A 20606-nucleotide genomic window follows, 5' to 3' on the forward strand; every position below is an offset into this window, starting at 1 on the left:
ACGGACCGCACGCTGGGCCGCGCCCCCGGAGCGCGCCTTCTGTCCCTTGGCGTCGCGGCGCCGCCCGGCCGCTGACCAGCCGTCGGCCCGCCGCGCCGTCGCGGTGCCGTGCGAGAGCGAGGAGGCGAGGCCCATGATGCCGTCCGCCTGCTGCGAGCGGAAGAGGCCTGTCTCGGCCGTGGAGCAGGCAAAGGCGAAGCTGAAGGAGGCGCAGCGCGGCTGCGGCGCCGCCCGCGCCAGCGCGCGGCCACGCCGTCCGCCATCGCGCTCTAGCCGCTCGTTAGGGCTCAGTGCAGGCAGCGGGAAATGGAGGAGGTCCCGCCCGAGGAAGCCGGAGTAGGAGGAGCCTTCTTGGTACGACACGGAGTAGGAGCAGGTGTGCTTCTGGCACGAGGTGCACTGTGGCGCCTCCGAGCACGGCACGCGCGCGAACGTGTGCGACGACTCGGGGTCGAACCGTGCGTTGGCATGCCTGCCGCAACGGTCGCACCCGGCGCACACGATCGCTGTGACGGAGGAGCCGGTGTCGACTATCAGCGAGAAGGGCCGCGGCGGCGTCCCAATGTGCAGGACGACGGCGTAGTAGCCCGAGCCCACGAGGTCGCCGGAGAGCGGCAGCACGGCGTTATTAGGCAACGTGTCCGTGCTGGAGTCAGACAGCCGGCGCTGCTCGCTGCCCTCGGTCGCGTTGTGCAAAGCGGCAGCCCGTCGGTCTAATCGTAGGCGCGCCTCTCGCAGCTGCCGCGGATGAGAGCTGTGGTGGTGCTCTAGCGGTAACACTATGGACATGCTGCTGCTGCTGCGCCCCGAGTCACGCAAGCGAGTGACACACTTGCCAAAAAGACGAGAAACGCGGCACTCCAAGTGCTCCAAGTGCGGCCCGCCGCGGACTGCACCAACACACACCACGGGAGCCGCCTGAGCGACTCCTGCGAGGGCGGCGAGGCACTTAGCTCCGTGCACTCGAGCGACCGCCCTCGCCGCACAGGCTACAAGCTCTCAAAACTCAAATTCACGTTGCGGAGGCCGGAAGAAGAACGACTGAGATACGTTGCTGGTTGCCCTAGGCCTTGCCAATTCTTCGCGTAGAAGAAACGCAACAAAAACAACTAAAAAAGGTGAACGCGCGATGCCCAGCCGCTGCGGCTCGGCATTTTAACACACTTGAGCACTTGAGCGGTCAGACACAGTCTCCCCTGGGTTGGACACAAACACAAATGGCGTGCCCTTCCGGGTCCGCGAGGCGCAGCTGTGCTCATCTCTCCCTCGTCGTCGTATCATTCGTAATCCGTTCATGTTCCTTGCACTGTCGGCGGCGAATGGATGATGAGCAGCGACTGCGCGAGAGACGATGAGTGAAAGCGCGGCGGGGCTAGAGTTGCTTGGACGCGTGTGTGGCTGGCGCCGCTCTCGTGGCCACTGGCAGCAGCGTTCGGGATGTGGTCTGAGCCAGCCTCGAGCTATGTCGTGTCCGCTCCGGGTCGTTCAGCCGTGCGCACCCACAGCACACGCCCGCGCGAAGGTGAGCAGGTTGTGGCGCAAAGCCGCACACGGCATCATCTCCATGCACAATCGTCTTACCCTGGCCTACTTCGCTTTTGGGGCGGCGAGATGCCAAAGAGGGCCAGGGTCTTTTCTCGCTGCACGTCGGCTTCGGTTGGGCTGGCCTGGGCCTCGGGCCGCTGCGTCGCGGCCCGCTGGCTTCCGTTCAGCAGCCACCACGTAGCGCAGATGCACATCCCCGCGAACAGCAGAAGGAGGTTGAGAAAGGCGCTTCGGTACCAGTCCAGAGCGCGGCGCAGCTCGAGAATTTCCTGCGATGCGGGGACGCGCGGTGGGCGGCGGTGTCTCTCAGCGTATGGCCGGCCGGTGCGTACATATCTCCCGCGAGGCTCATCTATGGCCGACTCGCCCTCAGCTCGAGGCTGCAGTCGTTGTCCTCGTTGCCAAAGCCTCGCTGAATGAGGCGCTGGGTGCACGCGAGGAGGACCGCTGCGGTCGCCACCATTGCAACCAACCGCTTCCTCTCCAGAGGCCACTTGCTGCTGCTCCTCCATGCCGACGCCACCCACGCGGCGGCCGCCGCCGCTGCCGCCGCCGTGGGCCCCTGCACGCCCGAGCGGCACATGGGCGGGGCGTCGCCGAGGGCACCCACGCTTGCTGCCCTTCCTGCCCTCCGCACAGCGCCGAGCCCGCTTGCTTGCGTGGCGAACAACACACGCCACCCAGTCAGCAGCAATCAGTGGACGGACGCAACACACCCCGTCGTTGCGACGATTTTCCAGTTATTGGTCAAGCTTTTTTCCAGTGTACGTACGTACTTATAGCTTACTGGGAGAAAAGAGAGAGGGGGTTGTGTTCTCTAGGCCCCTAAGGGCCCTACGCGCGGCGTGAGAGCTCGGAAGCGAGCTTTGCACGGCGATCGAGGATGGCACGGTTCACCCCCTTCACCGAAGCGATGGAGATGCGTTCCGCGTGGTGTGACACAAATGAGAGGCGGGAGTGGGGAGGGTACGCGGTGCGGTCAACGCCCGAGCGTTGAGCCTTGCGCGCAAGGCGGTTGATCTTTGCAACTGCTGGCGGCGAGAAGCCGCCGCCGAATGTCTCGTGGAGAAGCAGGTTGAACTTGTTGCGTTTGGTGAAGATCCCATCATGGTAGTGGCCACGCTGTGACTTGACGTAGCCTTGGCCGGTGGTGTGGTCGAACGCCCGTTGACCACGGAACCCGCGTTGCTTGCAGCCCATGTTTGCAAGGCGGGCGCGCTCTTCGGTGTTGCCGAAGGCGAACTTGTCTCCAACGGAGCCGGGGTTGCCTCCGGTGTCGGCGCGGCCGACCCCAACGGGCAAGCCACCCCGGAGGGGGGTCCAAAGTTTGACCTCACTGATCTCGTCTTTGCCCCCGGGAGCCTCGCCCGGTTCAGCCAGGTCGGTCTTGTAGCCCTCGTTGAACTGTTTGGTGAGTTCTGGTTTTTCGGCATCTCCCATAACGGGCCGGGAGACGGAGACGGCGTGGACACAATCGTACCAGGCGCGAAGTACGCCGTCGTGTGGGCGCCGCCGGGCGGCGTTGTTGAGGAACCAGTCGCCATGGTAGTCCTTTGCACCACCGACTGTGTCCCCAAGCTCGAGTGCCCGCGTGACAGTCGAGCGGCACTGCGAGAGGTGAAGGCCGTTTCGGCGCTGAAGCTCGCCGATGAATATGTCGTCTGGAATGCATGTGGCATTGCTGCCGTCGAGTTTTGTGTCGAGCCACCGCCCCGCGTAAGGCTGCGCAGTTGAGACGTAGCGGATGGACTCGCGTAGACGTATTCTGCAAAGGGGTGTGAACGGAGAGAGCAAACTCCTGGCAGCTCCCACAGTCGAAATGTGCGCCAGCTGCCCGCTCACCTGTGTCACGCCGCCGCGCACGCACCTCGCTATGTGCTCGCGCGAGCTCCCGCCCGAGCCTCCAGCTCGGTTTCCCACTGCTGCGGAGCCGATCGCTTTTCCTCGGCGCTCGCGTCGAGCCGAGCTCTCGGCACTCTACGGCGGGCGTCGCTGTGCGGGGCGCCCGTTTCCTGCTGGCCCGAGCGGAAAGCTCCACGTGCCCGCGCGAGCTCCGGGCCGAGCCTCCAGCTCGGCGTCCCACTGCTGAGGAGCCGATCGTCGTCCGTCGGTGCTCTCGAGGAGCCGAGCTCCTTGGCCTGCGGCCGGCGACGCTGCAGGACGGCGCGCGCGCACCCCCCCCTCCCTCACCCGCGCGCTCTTCCGCCGGGGGTGCACACGCACCCCTCGCCCCGGAGCTCTTCCGCGGCGCAGCCCCCCCCCCCCCCTCCCTCGATCTCGCGGCGAGAGCACGAGCGCGCCGTCCCCCGGCGACGCGCCGCCACGCTCTTCCTTAGGTCGTCCTCCGAGATATCGGTGCCGGACCGGCGGGGCGGGGGCGGGGTGGCGTCGGAGCAAGTGTCTCGGCCTTCGGTCGACGGAGCGGCGACCCGCGAGTACGCTTCGTGGGCGCCCGACGAGGGTGGTGCTGCTGTCGCTCTGCCGCGTGCGCAGGCGTGCGCAGGCGTGCCGAGGTCTCGCGACGGCACTCAGCCCTTCGCTGGGCGTGTGGGACGCCGGGTACGACGAGCACGGCTTCTGGTCCGTCGAGGCTGCCCGCGCGGCGCGCGACGCGGCGGCGGCGCTTGCGCTGGACGCCGCCGACGGCGGCGCGGGGGCGGCGCGGGGGCGGCAGGCGCGGGGGCGGCAGCCGGCCCAGCGGGTCGCGGCCCTCCGCCCCCGCGGCGTCGTTGGAGGGCGAGCACCTCGAGTACCTACGGCGGCGGGGTGCGCCGTGGGGCGAGCCGCCCGTCGCGGGCGCCGCCGCGCCGCCGGAAGGGGCGAGGCGGCGAGCGAGGATCGTCGACTTTTGGCCGGGGGGCGCTCTCGACACTTACCGGCTGAGGTCACGTCGTCGGGCGCGTCGACGGGCTGGTTGGCCATGGTCCGCACGGCGGGGCGGCTGCGCCGCCAGGACTCGCGCGTCGCTGCACGCGGCCTGCAGAAGGAATGACAGCTCGGCGGCAAGGCTTTTCTTGCGCCGGGACGGCTAGGCTTTTTGTGAGACGCCGCTCGCGGAAATCGAGGAAGGCTTGGACTTTTCTTTTCTTGGGAAACGGGAGTGTTGGTTTAGAAGAGGCTGGCCAGCGACTGGACACACCGGCATGCGATGGGGGGACGCAAGCAAGGACGGGGATTGGAGGTTGTAGAGAGATATTTAACTTTTAAGCACAGCTCGAGGCGAAATAAAATTAGAAAGAATTGTACTCCCCGGCCCTGGATGTGAGGTTAATGACTGCACTCCAAGTGCTCCAAGTACTCCCTCCCTCCCTCTCTCTCTCTCTCTCTCTCTCTCTCTCTCTCTCTCTCTCTCTCTCTCTCTCTCTCTCTCTCTCTCTCTCTCTCTAAACCGTCTCACTCAAAATCTCTCTCTTTCTATCTCGGCTCTCTCTCTCTCTCTCTCTCTCTCTCTCTCTCTCTGTCTGTCTCTCTCTCTCTCATGTCTCAAAATCTCTCTCTCAGAAGCGGACACAAAAACTCGCGCGCGCGTGAACAGGGCTCCAGGCCCCAAATTACGTGTGAGTGTTAGAGTTGTTTGGTATTGCTAAAAATCTCTCTCTCAGAAGCGGAGCACACACGAAGATCGAAGTCGGCACAACAAAAATCCCCTTTGCAGCCAAGCCTACAGGGCACCTAATTTTGGTGTCGCCTGGCTGCCAGTTGGCTGCCGTGTAGTCGTCGAGGGCGCGCCACTCCTTCTGCAGATCGAACCAGTTCCAGATAGTCTCGATGGCAGCAAGCGCCCGCGCGTACGGGCTTCCTGATTTGCAAGTGCCATCGATGACTGACTCCGGTGTTGGAAGAGACTCAGAAGTGGGGAGGCTGACGCCCTTGGGGTAGAACTCAGAGATCTTGCCGCCGCGCAAGGTGTAGTAGATGTTGTCGTCGCGCGCGGCTCGGATGGAGGCCACCTCGTCTCGCCTCGAGAGCGCGGCTCTGTACGAGTTGACGAAACGAAAATTGATGGGCTTGCCCATCCCGGAGTGGTTCGACCCCACATAAATCCGAGACGGTGACGGGATGCTGTCGTACGATGGTCTCAGGCCCAGTGAGGTAGTGCATCTGACTATCCCGGATCCTGCTGACCAAGCTCCTCTTGTAGCTCGATCGGTCACACCGCCATCGCCGTCGGGGAGAGGGGGGACGACACTGCTTCGGCAGCGTGCACCTCGATCCTGTACCGTGTTTGTTATGACCCCCCCCCGATGAACACACCAGTGAGGGAGGGCGAGACGATCGAGGGGTCCCGTACCACGCGGAATCGGCCCTATCCAGTGCTCAAGTGCTCAAGGGGGGGAGAGAGAGAGAGAGAGAGAGAGAGAGAGAGAGAGAGAGAGAGAGAGAGAGAGAGAGAGAGAGAGAGAGAGAGAGAGAGAGAGAGAGAGAGAGAGAGAGAGAGAGAGAGGACGCCAAGAGCAACCTTTTGAAATGGCGTTCACCGCAGGAACTTTGAGAAAAGAAAGAAAACAGACTTCCCAAGGGAGGGATGGGAGGACGGCACGCCGCCACCACACAGGGATTTTAAGGAGAGGAGTGTGGTGCTAGCCGTCGCCCACCCTCGGGCGTCTACCACTTCCTATCTCTCTCCGCAGGAACTTTGAGAGTTCCCGTACATTTCTTTATCGAGATCTCTGCTGATCGAGCCTAATCGAAGGACGGCGCCCAAAATGATGGCGCTCATGGCGGTCGCAGTGAGCCCGCTCATGGCGGTGGCAGTGAGCCCGCGCCTGCACCCGCGGCCGCGCCAGCCGCGCATCGCGGTCATGCAGGAACCCGCTCGCTCGCTCAGCACCGACTTTCTCTGTGGCGCGGATATCTTTGACGCCGCGCGGCCAGCCATCTTGGCAGAAAACACCTATGGGGATGCGGAGGAGAGGCGGCGCCGCCGGCCGTCGGCGCAGACCGAGGTGCCCAGTCGTCGACGCCCTCCACCGGCGCCGCTCGAGACGTCCGGCGTCTCCATGTCGCCACTGGACATGTCGAGCGAGCGCTTCCGGAGCGGGCCGCGCGACGCCGAGGCCTCGCGGGGCCGCGGCTGGGCCGTGCGCCGACGGGCTAGCCCGTCGGCGAGCACCGGGACCGTGCGCTCGGCGCCCGCTGCCGTCGAGCGGCCGCTCACTCTCCCACGCGACGAGCCCCGCCCGACCGAGCCGCGGGCAAAGCCGGTGTCCTTCGACGTGATGCTGAGCGGAGCGGGGATCCACGAGGCGGCGCGCCCCGCGCTGCACCGCGGCGGCAGGTGGCAGGGCATCGGCGCCAGCGCGGACGACGCCAATGCAGACAGCCGCCGCCAGCGGAGGTCGCAGAGCTCGCCTTCTGTCCAAGAGGCTCCGGTCCAACAAGAGCCCGAGGACATCCGATTCCGGCTGGAGGCTGCGGCGGCAGAGAAGGCGGCGGCGGCGGAGGCGGCGGCGGCGGCGGCGGAGCAGGCGGCGGAGCGGGCGGAGGCTGCGGCAGCGGCGGAGGCGGCGGCGGCGGAGCGAGCGGCGGCCGAGGCGAGGGAGGAGGCGGAGGCTGCGCGCAAGGCCGCGGCGGAGAAGGCAGCAGCGGTCCGACGGGCAAAGGACGACGCGGAAGCGGCGGGGGCGGAGGCGTCGGACATGGCGGCGGCGGCGGAGGAGGGGCTCTCCAAGAAGAAGAAGAAGAAGAAGAAGAAGGACAAGGCGCGCGCCGAAGCCCCGCGAAGCCCTCCCCCCCCTCTCTCTCTCTGTGCTACATGTCCATCACCGACTGACTCTTCTCTGCCACCCCCTCTGGCGGCAGGTGAAGGCGCAAAAGAAGGGGGCACCGACCGCCACGCTCCTCAAGCAGTTCATGCACGACCACGACCTCGAGATCGCCGACGTGTTGCAAGCGGCGTCGTCGCTGGTGGGCGACGGCTAGGATCACAGTATGGAGGTGCATGCGCCGTGTGCGCGTGTCGAACAGGCAACTTGGAGTCTGTCAACGACTGCTTCGGAACCCTATCATGCCATGTGAACTGTGCTGCAGCTGTGTGCTGGCTGCGCGTGTGTAGTGGAGACGGGCGTTGGAGAGAGCGAACTACACTTGAGTGAGAGCCACGTGTGGTTGTCGTTGAGAGAGATAAAGGCCCTCTCTTCGGCCTTCGCGGATCATCCCGGCTCGCGCACCTACCCCGCCACCCGCGCAGCATGTGCCGATGTGGCAGAGCAAGCGTAGACGGTGTAGAGAGTCTACCCCGCCTTCCCGCGCGCTCGGCGGTCGACACACCGGAGAGTCCGCGGACGCACGGTTGTCCCGCGCGGCCAGAGCGCTTTGCGTTTGCCACAGCGGCCGGAGGGCGCGTGAGGCGTGTGCCGGGGCACACGCGCACGCGCCGGCAGCGCGCCCGCCGGGCGCCGGCACCCGCGGCAGCGAGCCTAGCAGCGAGCAGGCCGCGGCGGGGGCGCTCGCTCACTCACACTCACTCACGTGTAATTCGCGCTGAGGCCCTGACAGCAATCCCTGGTGTGGACGGTTTTTTTCGCGGTATCCGCGGCGGGATATGGCGGGATATGGCGGGATATGGCGGGAGATACCGGGAGATACCGGGAGACACCGGGAGATACCGGGAGATACCAGGAGATACGAGATCTGGGCGGATACGGGCAGATACGGGGAGATACGGGGAGATACGGGGAGATGCGAGGAGATGCAAGGAGATACGGGGAGATACGGTCAGAGATATTGGAGAGATACTTCAAGATACCGCAAAAAACCGTCCGCACTAGGGCTACAGCACCCCGCCTCACCCGCGGGGCGCGGGCGCCGACGCCGCCACAGCTGCTGGCTCTCTAAGTGTCCAGAGTGTCTCTCTCAGACGCTCACGCGCTCACGCCGCTCCCAGACCTGTCCCAGCAGAGACGCGCCCGGCCCCCGCCGCTGCTGCCGCTAAAAAGGCCGGTGTGGGGCTGTAGGCCGCTAACAAACACAACAACATTTCCGCTGCCGATATTTTGCAACGCCGATGTGCACACATGCACAAACAATGACAAAGAACGATGCACACTCACTGGGACGTGGGAGGGGCGGGGTGGAGTGGCTGCGTAACGCAACCATGTAAGATGTATCACCCCGGCCCCTCTCGTAGCCGCAGCCGCAGCCGCAGCCCCAATTTGCCGCTCTTCTGTGTCGGGTTGTGACGAGGGGTGAGGGGGGACGGATTGAAGATCCCTCACACCAAGATTGTGCAGGGCGGGGACACATGACCCTAAATCCCATCTCGCTCAGAGTTTGACCGTTTTATTTATTTACCATGGTGCATGGACTTTGACTGATCTAAGTTCAGATCTTAGCCATGGCTGTGGTAAAATGAAACTTTGGCATTCGGTACAAGTTGGCCGAGTGGTTTCTCCAATAGCTAAAGGTCAACATCCTCTCCGGCTACGACAAGGTGAACGTAGCGTTTTTGATCTCTGGGTCTGTGGGGGGCCGAGCCGCCTCGGGGTGGCGGGCGGGCGGGCGTTTTGAAAAACAGAAAACAGAAAATAAGAGGGGGCCCGGGGGCCCAGGCCCCCCACTGGGAGTAGAAAATCCACGCCCAGGGGGGCCAAGGAGGGCGGCGCGGGGAAGCAGCATCAGGTGAGAGCAGGAAGGATGGCGCTTAGGGTCGGCTTTGAACAAGGGTTTCCAGGTATTAGATCAGTATTGGTGTCGGCACACATCCCAACATGAGGTCAGCGGCGCGCAGTGCCTCTCTCGCAGGCTGATTTTGGCTGTTTTCGAGCTTGTTGCCGTTCTACACCAGCTGTTCGCTCGAGACTCTGCTGGGGATGGGCCTTTTCGTTGGACGTTGCGGTGTTTTTGTCCTGACTCCATCAGCAGGGCGGATTTTTTTCTGCGAGAAGCCTCCTCTGAACGCGCTCTCGACTTGCCTCATGGAGCCTCCGCCGGCTCCTGCCGCTCCGGCTGCGGCGCCAGTCTTCAAGAAGCGCGAGCGCAACAAGAACGTCCGCCCGCGTGGTGGTGGCGCCGCCTCGTCTTCGGCCGACGCCGGGCCGGAGCCCGAGGGCTCGGCGGTCATCCGCGTTGCCAAAGCGGCCAAGGCGAATCCGCTCGTGCAGGGCACGGCGAGCGCGCGCAAGGCGGCGGCGGCTATCGATCTGCTGGCGGTGGGCGTGCAGCCGTCGGACGCGCGCATCTCTACGTACGACAACAAGGCGACCGCGTCGAGCGAGCAGGACGTCCCGCGCGACCGCGACGCGCAGGCGCTCTACGAGACGGCGCAAAAGCAGTGGGAGGACGGCGGCGACCGGACGGCGGACGGCGCGGCAGTGTACCGCGGGCAGAAGGCGTACCGCCAGTACACCAACAAGGCGGAGGACTTCACCAGCCAGGTGATGTCTGGCGCTGGCCCCGCGCGCGCGCCCGTGCATTACCGCGCGACTGCGGTGATGGACTACAAGCCGGACATCTGCAAGGACTTCCGCGACACGGGCTACTGCGGGTACGGAGACGCGTGCAAGTTCTTGCACGACCGCTCCGATTACAAGTCTGGCTGGCAGCTCGAGCGGGACTGGGAGGAGTCGCAAAAGAAGAAGGCCAGCCGCCCCCCCTCCCTCCCCACGCTCCGCCACGCCGCCGCCCTCCCACCCCATGGCCCGCGGGACGCGGCCCGTGACCCGCGGCCCTGCCCTCTCTCCCGGCACGCGCACGGCGAGAGATGGCTGAGAGGTGTCTGCACCGCCTCCCCGTTGGAACAGGCGCACGACGAGGCTCTCGTGGCGATGGGGGAGGCCGAGGCGGCGCCGGCGGCCGACGATGGCCTGTGCGCGCGCTCCCTCGCCCGGCCCCGCGCCGGCACCACACACCCCCGCAGTGCTGCGAGCGGCCCTCCTCCATGCTCACCGCGACCCGACTCGCGCGTGCCAGGCCCTTTGCGTGCCTCCTCTGCCGCGAGCCGTGGCACAAGGGCTCGCGCCCCGTCGTGACCAAGTGCGAGCACTACTTTTGCGAGAAGTGCGCCCTCGGCCACTTCAAGCAGACGCGGCGCTGCTACGTGTGCGCCGAGCAGACGGGAGGCATCTTCAACCACGCCAAAAACATCCAGGCGAAGGTGGACGCGCGCGCGGAGGCGCAGGCGGCGGCCGCCGCCTCGTCCGAGATGACGGAGGAGCTCGTGGCAGAGTACGAGGCGAGCCAGAAAAAGGCCGCCTGCCGAGGGTCCACCTCGGGATGGACGTACATGTGACGGGCCGCCTCCGTGGGAGTCTGTGCGTTGTGAGGGGTGATTTTGGCGGGGGTTTGCGGTCTCCATCGTGATTGTTGGCCCCGGCGATCCCGCTAAAATTCTTTTATCGGTGTGCACAGGCTGGTGCTGTCGCTTTCGCTGGCCTGCGCTGGCAACTCAGCAGCTGCTCGCGACCTCTCTCGTCATGCTGCCGCTGGCGCTAGCCCTGCTGTCGTGCACGACGACCGCATTGCAGCGGACCTGGCTCAATTCGCCCATGTCGCTCGAGCAGCCCGGCCGTCGGCACCGCCGCATCACTCTCGCCGAGGCCACATATGCGCACCTCCGCTGTGTCACTTGCTCTCTCCATCCGCGCCGCGCATGCGCCAGCTCGCGTATGCCGCGCTCATGACCGCATCACACCGTCTCTGCCGTGCAGGATGAGAAGGGCTCGCTCTCGGAGGCCTTCGCCGCGTTTCAGCGCAAGCCGGAACCAAAGCTGCCCGGGCAGAGCGGCGCGACAAAGGGGAAGGAGGGTTTGCCGATTCGGCTCGGCGGAGACGTGCGCGGCGGCTCGCTCGGCGACTTACGTGCGGCTGTTGGCGGCTTTCCGCTCGACCCTCGAAACTGGCAGGCGCCTAGTCGGACGGGAGACTGCACCGTGAGAGATCGCCGTCGGCGCTCCTCCGCATCCTCCGCCTTGGCCTCCGTCGCCTCCGCCGCCTCCGTCGCGACCTCCGCTTTACACCCTCGTTCTCCCACCGAGGCCACATGCTGCTCCTCCCCCACGTGTCGCAGGCGGAGGAGGCCGGGCTCGTCTTCGTCTTCGCCTTCACATTTGGTGCCTTCCTGTGGGGCTACCTTGAGTACGTGGCCTAGGGTGGTGTCCGAGCCATCAATGTCCCGGTCCATATCAGTCGGTGTTAGGATTTTTTATGTATGTACAATGTGAGACGGTTCGAGATGTGTTCGAGATTTGGGCAGGGCGCTCGACTTTTCGGCGGTCGTGGAGTCACGCTCGTTGCTGCGATTTTCAGTCAGGCTTTGACTGGACAGCATCGATGCCGTCGCCGGACGCGGCGGCGAGGCACACGGGCGCCGGCGTGGCGCGTCGGCAGGCCCACCACGAGCGGATGCGCGACGAGCGCGCTCGGGAAGCGGCCGCGGGCGACGCGGAGCGTCCGCCGGAGGACGACGCGGTCGAGATGGCGAGCGCCGTCCACGTGCTGGACAGCGTGGCGGAGGTGGGCCCGAACTACACCCTGCTGCGCAGCAAGGAGACGAAGGCGATGCGGCGGAAGCGACAGCGCGAGGATGCCAGGGCGGCGCTCGACGGCCACACTGTCCTGCCCACCGGATCGCGCCTCGAGATCTTCTGCGACAGCGAGCGGTGGTATCCTGCGACCGTCATGGCGCGGGAGGAGGACAGGGACGGACGGATCGTGCACGAGGTCGAGTACGACGGCTACTCGGATCGGCGGTGGTGGCACATGCTGGACGACGAGCGGTGGCGCGCCGTCCCAGAGCAGGCCGGCGCGGGCGCAGGCGGGGATGGGGATGGGGATGTGGCGATGGACCGCGTGGACGGCGAGCATGGCGCCCGTGCCGCGGGCGACGCCGAGGCGGCCGAGGTGCGGCCGGCGCCGCCTCCTGTGCGCCGGGGCGTGCGGCGCAGCGCGCTGGCGGACGCCCTCGAGGCGGAGGATGACGAGCAGCAGGAGGCGGCGGCGCGTGGCGATGAGCGGCCGATGCTAGCGCCCCACGGGCCGGCGCTGTCGGCGCAGCTTCGGGTCGTGCGCCTGCGGCTGCGCGAGTTCCTCGCGACGCAGGCCGCGGCGGGGAAGAGCGTGCCGATGCAGCGGACGGCCCTCGGTCTGCACCCGACGATGCGGTGGACGATCCGCTTCGGCAAGTGGCTGGCGACGACGCGAATCACCGCGCCGAGGGCGAGCCGGTGGCACGCGACCGAGCGGGGCGACGCGCGGGACGAGGAGCCGACGGTGCGCACGGGGCGCGGCGAGAACACGGTCTATGTCGCGTTGCAGCACATGAAGAACCACGTGTGGCGCGAGATCTGGCCGGCGATGCCGGGCGACGCGAGGCAGTACTGGCGGCTGGTGACCAAGCAGGTGATGTCGCTGTACGACGGCGGCGGCGGCGGGATGAAGGACGCGGCAGGAGCCGCCGGCCGGGCGGCGGGCCACGAGGCGGCGCGGGAGAGGGCGTCGCACGGGCAGAGTGAGGCGGCGCAGCGGGCGGCGAGCGAGAGGGCGAGCGCCGAGGCGAGCCGGCGGACGATGGCCGAGCTGCGCGAGGCGACGACGAAGCCGTGCACGAGGCAGCACCTCTTCCAAGTGGGGGAGTATAAAGTTTTGCAAGTGCCAAGTCAGAAAGCCAGAAGAGAGCCGCTGGCAGGCCACCGGGCTGGATATGAGCGGTGTCAAGCGGTGTCGAGTGGTTCGAGCGGTGTCGAGCGGTGTCGAGGGGTGTCGTGTGTCGAGAGGTGTCGAGGGATGTCGAGGCCACGAGGGGTGTCGAGTTGGTCGAGTTGGCATGGGGTGTCGAGGTGTCGCGAGTTGGGAGAGAGAGAGAGAGAGAGAGAGTGTTGTCGAGTTGGTGTCGAGGGTTTGGTGTGGTGTCGAGGTGTCGAGGCCAGGCCCAGGGGGCAGGGCTCACTCAGGAGCCAGCCTTCCTCGCGAGGTCCAAGGACCACATACATTCTGACTCCCACTCCGATCATTTGCCTCCAAGTCATGTCGTTGCTCAGATCCACTCTCGTTCCGATCACTTGTTTGTACCTCAACGGTTGGTGTTGGCACTGCCACTGGGGTGGGTTCCCTACCTAGTAGCTAGTTCCCTTCCGCCTTCGGGTTTATCGTGACAGCTGACGACGGTATTACATGTAGAGCTCTACCAGTGCGGACGAGATTTCTCGGAACATCGATGCCTGGAGGTCTCGCCTTTGTTTTGGGTGGTTCCCATCCGGTGCCAGCTGCGCATCGAAGCATCTCTCTCCATGTCGCTCCTTTTCGCCTCCCAGCTGTTCGGCGCCGCATTCGTCGTGCAGCCGGGCCTTCGCGCCGCCCCTGCCATCCGTGCCCCATCGCCAGTGCTCTCGGAGGCAAAGGGGCGCCGAGACTGGGTCTTCATCAAGGGTATCAACGACTATGGAAAGGAGCAGACGTATATGACGCTCGGCGCCAGCCAGACTGCGCAGTCGCGCTTTGCTTTTGACCCGTTCGGCTTTGAGGACAATGAGGTCTGGTCTCTATCTAGATGTAGCGCTATCGGAGAGAAACAGCGAGACCGGCACATCCGCACTCGGCACCTCCGCAGGCCCTGGCGGCGATCTGGGAGAAGGCTTATCTGCTGCCACTCTTCGGACCGGGCCTGCTCGCGGCCGCGTACCTGGTGGGCCAGCTGCTCGGCGTCTCGCTCTCGCTCCCCTCCCTCCCAGAGTTCACCCTCCCCGGCGGCGTCGAGATTCCCTTCATGTTCGGCATTCCCAAGGCGCGGCCGCCGTCTCTGACTAGGACGTGGGGGATGCGCCCTCCTGCCCCCCACCTCAGCTGCGCCACCCTCGCCCTTCCTGCGTCGCAGCTGCTCGGCTTCCTCGCCGGCCAGGGCATGAAGCTCACCTTCGACATCTGGAACTTCATCTGCCCGCTCATCGGCCTCGGCGACGCAAGGCTCATGTACTGGAAGTGAAAGTTGACGGATGACGCACACAGACGCAAAAGGTCCGACAGCGTGTGTGCAATCCCCTACCTGCCCCGGGTGTGAAACCCACACTGCTCTGCCCGGCCCAGACCACACCGCCCAGCTGTGAATAACTGCCCGCTTGCGAGGTCTCGGAAACTTGTGGACATATTAAATTCCGGAGAAAAGATGCGCAAAATGCTCTCTACAAATCACTTAAGAAATTTGACGCCCTGACGGATCTCCGAGATCTTGTTCAGCCACCATGCACCAATCGAAAGCGAGATCGAAAAGGACGAAGCGTCATGCGGCGTGCGGCCGCGTGGGCGTGCGCCGGGCCGCACGTATGTGAATGTGTGCGTGTTGCGCGCGAGAGAGCTCTCTCTGAGAATAGAGAGACTCTAATTTAGAGAAAGAGCCGTGACGACAGTCACCTCGCGCACATTGTTTTGAATTTACGTCTCAAGAGTGGACTATGGACTGGTCTCTGGTGGAATGCGCGAGTCGCCCGCCTCCATGTTGCGTTCCTGCGCCTATTTACGCTTAAGGCGCCGGCCCCGGTCGACTCAATGGCCACGGGTACTGAAAGGTGTCGATGGCGCGCTCGATGAACTCGTGCGCGTGGAGGGCTCCGTCCTCTGCGGCGAGCGCCTTCCCCATCTTGGCGACGTTCTCGGCGATGGTCTGGTCGGCCACCACCTGCGTGAGCAGCTCGCCAAGCGAGCTACCCGTCACCTTGGACATCATCCCCGCGTACAGCCCGAGCTTCTTTTTGGCGACGAGAGAGCCGTGCCAGGGCTGGTCACTCATCACCGCGCAGATGATGGTGGGCTTGCCTGCGCGCAGCCCCACGGACGTGGTGCCCGCTCCGCCGTGGTGGACCACCGCCGCGCAGCGCGGGAAGAGCCAGTCGTGCGGGCAGGAGGGGAGCTCGAGCACGTTCGCCGCCGCGTATTCGGCGAGCCGGCTACCGTCGTCGGTGGATGAGTCGAGGACGGCCGCCGTGAGCCCCGCCCAGCCGCCCAGCAGGATGCCACGCATCTTGGCGTGCGCGAGCGCGGCGATCGCCATCGTCGAGAGCTTCTTGCAAAACTCGGGGTTGCCTGCGGGGCACGGGACGGGTCACCCACGTGCCCATACGGGGCGCCTCTGCTGCAAAAGATGACTGCCCTTCATCGACCCAAAGCCAATATAGACGGGCGGTGCGCCCGCCGCCAAGAAGGCGGTGAGCTGCTGCGGCGGCTGGTAGCCGGTGGAGGGCGGCATCATCCAGTAGCCGACCATCTCCTTGAGCGGCGGCCAGTCGGTCGGCTGAGGCACAAAAGAGGGCGACATGGCGCACATCTGCGGCAGGTCGGGAGGCAGCACCAGGGGCGAGCCGTCGCGGTGGGCGGTGGCGCTGAGCCCGGCGATCGCCCGCAGCTCGAGCGCCCGCGGCCGCTGCGCCTTTGCGATCCCTTGGCTGTTGAAGGCCTGGAACGCCAGCTTGTTCAGGCACTTTGGCAGGGCGCCGTCCTGGCGAGGAGTGGGCAGCCGGGTCGTTGTACAAGTGTCCGGGTAGTGTCTTCAGGTCTCGTCTCGGAAGTGTCAATGGTGTCTCGGGACTCACCTCTTTCTTGAAGAAGCTGATCTCCGACGTGGGATGGTTTGGCTGCAGGTCATAACGCAAAACCGGGACACCGAGCGCCTCGCCGACCGAGGCCCAGAACGCGAACTCGAACCCGGCGTGCAGGATGACATCCGGCTTGAAGGAGACGGCCAGCTCGTATCCGGCCTTTGTGTCGGCGGCTTGGGCGGCTTTGAACTCGGGCGTGGCTTGGTAGGCCTTGAACGTCTTGACCGTCTTGATTAGGTTCCAAAAGCTGAGATCCGAGAGGTCGACTGTGGCCAAGGCCTCGAGCATGCCAGACACATCCTCGCTCGCGGCAACGCACTCGATGCCCGCCTGACGCACCATGCCGTCGCTCGGCGGTGTCACAAACATGGTGGTGTCCTTGCCGAGCTGCTTGAGCCTGAGCGCCAGCGCGAGCGGCGGCTGCACGTCCCCGCGCGTGCCCCAGGCGAAGATTAGAACTCGCTGATACGGCATGTGTGTCGCAGTCGGGACGCCGCGGGCGCGTCGTCGGTCGTCGAGTCGTCGACGACCGAGTCGTCGAGCCGCGGTGTATCGTCGCCGAGTGTCGGCCAAGTGCGAGTCGAGTATCGCAAGAATTTTGGTTTCGGGCACCCTGGAGGGCCGGCAGCGGCGGCGACAGGACTGGAGACGAGGCGGGCTCCGACGGGCAGCGCTAGCCGCGGTGTCTCGAAGAAGAGGAACATGGCTTCTCAAAAAATTTCCGAGGCCAAGGGTTAGGGTGGCGACAGCTGTCACGATGCACCCGAAGGGGAACCCAGCGCCAGCATCATCCGTGGAGGTACAAGTGTTCGAAGAGAGAGTGGACCTGAGCAACGATATGACTTGGCGGCAAATGATCGCAGTGGGCGTCAGAAGAGTCGTCCTTGCGCGAGGAGAGCTCGATAAACTCGAGGGGCCAAAATATGCCGCGAGGAGCACAGAGTTGCGACGAAAGGCGAGAGAAGCAGCGAGAGAAGAGAGAGGACAGGAGGGATCGGCAGGCGGCGGCGCCCTGAGGGAGGGTGTAGAGGATGTAGAGTGTAGAGCGCTGTAGAGCTGTAGAGATGTAGAGCGCTCTGGAGCGCTGTAGAGCTGTAGAGCTCTACATCCGCCGCGGGACGAAGCGCCTCCGTTGTAGAGCGATGTAGAGCGCGATTTTGCTGTAGAGTTTGTTGTAGAGGCTCTACAGCCAAACCACCGGGAAGGCAGTGACTCAAAGAGGTCGAGCCGCGCTAATGGGGTGTCTCCGAGCTTACTGGAGCTCTGATGGACAGCCCTGACTATCCCTGACACACAGAGAGTCACTCCGACGGCACACAACACCCTATAACTGCGTCATGACCAGCCTGCCATGTGTCGCCGGTGCCGCATTCGTCGCTGTGCTTCTTTAGCAGGCGGTGGACTGTCGGCTGCGAGGACGGTCGCATTTGCGCGAGGAGAGGCGAGCATTCAGACGCGTTGCATGCGCCATGACTCGCGCCAGCGCGTGCTGGAGCTCCTGGCTGAGCGTTGAGTCCAGGCGAGTTGCGCTGGCCACTATCGCTACGCCGAGCCGAGCTGACGCGCCGAGGCGCCGGCCAGTCGCAGCCGTGAGGCATGCCACAGCAGCAGAGGCACCTCCTACCCATTGGGCGGGCAGACAGAAGGCCAGGGCAGCACTGGCAAGTGCAACGCGCCTCATGTCGGAGAGCGACCGTGCCTCGTTCGCCGCTTATGATGTAGAGTTTGTTGTAGAGATTTCACGTTGTAGAGCGCCTCTACATCGCTCTACAACGGAGGCGCTTCGTCCCGCGGCGGATGTAGAGCTCTACAGCTCTACAGCGCTCTCCAGCGCTCTACATCTCTACAGCTCTACAGCGCTCTACACTCTACATCCTCTACACCCTCCCTCCCTCAGGCGGCGCCGTCGCAGGATGAGGCAGAGGAGAGCGACGCGACAGAGGAGGAAGCGACAGGAGGGAGAGCGCTAGCACCACACTCCTCTCCTTAAAATCCCTGTGTGGTGGCGGCGTGCCGTCGTCCTCCCATCCCTCCCTTGTGTTCTCTTGAGCACTTGAGCACTGGATAGGGTCGATTCCGCATGGTACGGGACCCCTCGATCGTCTGCCCTCCCTCACTGGTGTGTTCATCGGGGGGGGTCCTAACAAACACGTGTTCTCTGTTTTCTTTTCTTTCTCTCTACGGCCCTTTCCCTGCGAACGCGCACCCCGCAGGGCTAGGGCTCTCTTGCCCGCAACCCGATATCGATCATCCGGCCCGCTGGGTGCGCTTCTTAGCTCCCCGGCCCTGGATGTGAGGTTAATGACTGCACTCCAAGTGCTCCAAGGACAAGTAAGTGATCCCACGACCGCGACTGTGGGGACTTTTGGTCATCGGTCAAAATATCTGAAGATCCTTCTATAGGATTCTCCCCAAACCTTGCTCAGCTGATCCAGCCTGGGGGGAAGGCCAGGCCTGGGCAAAGAAACCAGCACCTCATCAGGCTTCCCTGAGCGTCACAGCTCGGTGATCGCGCCGGCCGGACACCACTGTAACGTCCGTTCCGGGCATTTGAACGCGACCTTCGGGGGCAAAGAAATGGGCTCTATGGCTCAGACTGGACTCCTCTTGGTCCCTTCTGATGCCCTAGGCCACACCTGGGCCTTACCTGGGGCGCTAGGGGGCGGGCAGGGTTTGCCCCCCCAAACTGGCCCGAAGAACCTTAACCCTAGTACTGCATTACCACCTCGCGGTAGTGCTGCGGGATAGTAAGCAATAAACATTCTTTTATTTGCCTAGTGTCGTGCACCAGCTCGCCATTTTTTTATTTGAGGACGCGGCCGCCGAGCCCTCCTTAGCTTGCACCCGCTCGCCTTCCTCGCCTCGCCTTCCTCGGCTGCTCCGCCTTTAGCTCATATGGGCTGCTGCGCTGACCTCTTTCGCTGCTCCAGCCTAAGCCTGCTACTCATCTCTGCCCTCTTCTACACCCTCCTTGGCGCCGGAATCGTCACGCTCGGCGTCCTCGCGCTCACCCTCCCCTGGGCAAAGATTATTGTGCCCGATTGGTATGCGGGAGTCACGATTGGCGTCGGCGCCCTCATCCTCTTCGTCGCGCTCTTCGGCTACCTGGCCTTCTGCAGGAAGAAGAACAAGTGCTCGATCTCGATTTACATGCTGTTTTGCCTCCTTCTCTGCTGCACCACCGTCGCGAGCACGGTCGTCCTCTTCCGGTACTCGGACGCGCTGCACCTCGCCAAGGAGTCCAAATTCGTCAATGTGACGGACTGGCAGCGCGAGGCGTCCGAGTCGCTGAAGGAGGGCGTCGAGGAGATCTGGGAAGAGTGTGGTGCTTCCGTCTACAACAGCGACAGCGTGACATACACAGATGAATCTCAAGTCGATGCTGACAAGCCGCCATACGAGCTGCGCTGCACCAACAGCGACTTCGACGACGTCGCCGAGTCCATCAACGACCAGTGCCTCGAGGCGGCCTTCAACGACGAGAACTTTGACGAGGACAACACAGGTCTGAGACACACTTCAGACACTTCCTTCCTCGCCGCCCTTCCCCACCATTACCTGCATCTGCCTCCACACTGCTCGCGCCACCGCCGCTATCGCGACACGTCCACCGACACGTTCGCTGACACGTCCGCTGGTCCGCTGACACGTCCGCTGACACGTCCCGCAGACTTCCTCGAGTGCTACACCTCCTCCTCGTGGTGGGCGCCCGAGGCGCGCAGCAGCACGCTCGGCAAGCTCAACACGCCCAAGGGCGTCTTCTGCGCGTGCTACGAGGAGTTCGCTGACTTTGTCGACGCCTACTTCTTCGTCGGCAAGTGGGTCTCCTTTGGCTTTGCAGTTTTCTTCGGGCTCGCCGCCCCAGATGCTAGATACGGACCCCCCGACTCGAACCCTCGTAGTCAACTGTACTCGGCTTCATTCGGCTGCGTTCACTGTATTCACAGCCCTCGTGTGCACGACGTAGGCTCACCTTCCTTGGCTGCTGCTACCTCTGCTGCTGCTCCAAGCCGGCGGCGCCGGCACGCACCTCGCAGCAGGAGTACGCGCAGCAGCCGTACGCACAGCATGGGCAGCAGCCGCCGCCGCAGCAGAAGGGCGCCACCATCCTCCGCCCGTGAGCGAAGCCATGGGTGCGCGGCGCTCCGTTCTTCTCCTGCAACCGCACAATGCCATGCCCGGCTCGCCGGGCGAGCCGCTGCGGTACCACATGCATAAAAAACTCTCCACACACGCACCGTCTGCACCGCGGACCCCCAGGCCCCAGCCGCTGTGACCCCGTGCAATTCCCGTTCCCCTGCCAGCCTCAGCTTGTCCGTGACTGTTCAGTAAGTTTGAACGCTTCAAAGATTATTTATTTCTCTTGGACAGAGCGCAGAGGGGGCCGTACCCCCACAACCCAGAGCGGAGCGGAGTTCGCGGTCGTCGCGGTGCGTCGCGCGCCCGCGGGCGCGGGGGCCGGGGGGCGCATTGTAATCACACAAGAACTCTGAACTGCGCACACGTGTATACTAACGGTTTAAACCCACCCTTTTACTC

The 20606-nt window shown here is 64.5% G+C and overlaps 7 protein-coding genes across 7 annotated transcripts; 5 read left to right on the forward strand and 2 right to left on the reverse strand.

The window, feature by feature from the left end:
• Positions 1 to 309: 309 nt before the first annotated feature.
• On the reverse strand, positions 310 to 585 carry EMIHUDRAFT_47679 (hypothetical protein; the record flags this gene model as incomplete). Its single annotated transcript, XM_005794037.1, has 1 exon — positions 310 to 585. A coding segment is annotated over one exon (276 nt), but the record flags the coding sequence as incomplete, so codon positions are not given.
• Positions 586 to 3346: 2761 nt separating this feature from the next.
• EMIHUDRAFT_431757 (hypothetical protein) lies at positions 3347 to 4767 on the forward strand (the record flags this gene model as incomplete). The annotated part of the gene is made up of 2 exons (XM_005794038.1): positions 3347 to 3708; positions 3882 to 4767. Coding segments are annotated over 2 exons (1058 nt in total), but the record flags the coding sequence as incomplete, so codon positions are not given.
• Positions 4768 to 6251: 1484 nt separating this feature from the next.
• On the forward strand, positions 6252 to 7682 carry EMIHUDRAFT_460955 (hypothetical protein; the record flags this gene model as incomplete). Its single annotated transcript, XM_005794039.1, has 2 exons — positions 6252 to 7133; positions 7348 to 7682. The coding sequence occupies 2 exons, from the start codon at positions 6252 to 6254 to the stop codon at positions 7465 to 7467; spliced, it is 1002 nt and encodes a 333-aa protein (XP_005794096.1). The 3' UTR covers positions 7468 to 7682.
• A 1779-nt stretch (positions 7683 to 9461) lies between these two features.
• On the forward strand, positions 9462 to 11632 carry EMIHUDRAFT_194091 (hypothetical protein; the record flags this gene model as incomplete). Its single annotated transcript, XM_005794040.1, has 6 exons — positions 9462 to 10108; positions 10256 to 10351; positions 10456 to 10746; positions 10894 to 11032; positions 11193 to 11414; positions 11552 to 11632. 6 exons carry the CDS (start codon positions 9462 to 9464, stop codon positions 11630 to 11632), a joined length of 1476 nt encoding a protein of 491 aa, XP_005794097.1.
• A 182-nt stretch (positions 11633 to 11814) lies between these two features.
• On the forward strand, positions 11815 to 13187 carry EMIHUDRAFT_194092 (hypothetical protein; the record flags this gene model as incomplete). The annotated part of the gene is made up of 3 exons (XM_005794041.1): positions 11815 to 12882; positions 12991 to 13082; positions 13169 to 13187. 3 exons carry the CDS (start codon positions 11815 to 11817, stop codon positions 13185 to 13187), a joined length of 1179 nt encoding a protein of 392 aa, XP_005794098.1.
• Positions 13188 to 14995: 1808 nt separating this feature from the next.
• On the reverse strand, positions 14996 to 16541 carry EMIHUDRAFT_94909 (hypothetical protein; the record flags this gene model as incomplete). Its single annotated transcript, XM_005794042.1, has 3 exons — positions 14996 to 15555; positions 15619 to 15967; positions 16062 to 16541. 3 exons carry the CDS (start codon positions 16539 to 16541, stop codon positions 14996 to 14998), a joined length of 1389 nt encoding a protein of 462 aa, XP_005794099.1.
• Positions 16542 to 18865: 2324 nt separating this feature from the next.
• Positions 18866 to 20430, forward strand: EMIHUDRAFT_460956 (hypothetical protein). The gene is made up of 3 exons (XM_005794043.1): positions 18866 to 19572; positions 19738 to 19918; positions 20035 to 20430. Exons 1-3 carry the CDS (start codon positions 18963 to 18965, stop codon positions 20186 to 20188), a joined length of 945 nt encoding a protein of 314 aa, XP_005794100.1. The 5' UTR covers positions 18866 to 18962; the 3' UTR covers positions 20189 to 20430.
• Positions 20431 to 20606: the final 176 nt, after the last annotated feature.

Source organism: Emiliania huxleyi (genome assembly GCF_000372725.1).
Source record: "Emiliania huxleyi CCMP1516 unplaced genomic scaffold EMIHUscaffold_1, whole genome shotgun sequence".
NCBI lineage: Eukaryota > Haptophyta > Isochrysidales > Noelaerhabdaceae > Emiliania > Emiliania huxleyi.

Coding starts and splice junctions, on each gene's coding strand:
- EMIHUDRAFT_460956 (XM_005794043.1), top strand. CDS start 18,963: ATGGGCTGCTGCGCTGACCTCTTTCGCTGCTCCAGCCTAAGCCTGCTA. Junction 19,573..19,737: donor CTTTGACGAGGACAACACAG/GTCTGAGACACA, acceptor CACGTCCCGCAG/ACTTCCTCGAGTGCTACACC. Junction 19,919..20,034: donor GGCTTTGCAGTTTTCTTCGG/GCTCGCCGCCCC, acceptor TGCACGACGTAG/GCTCACCTTCCTTGGCTGCT.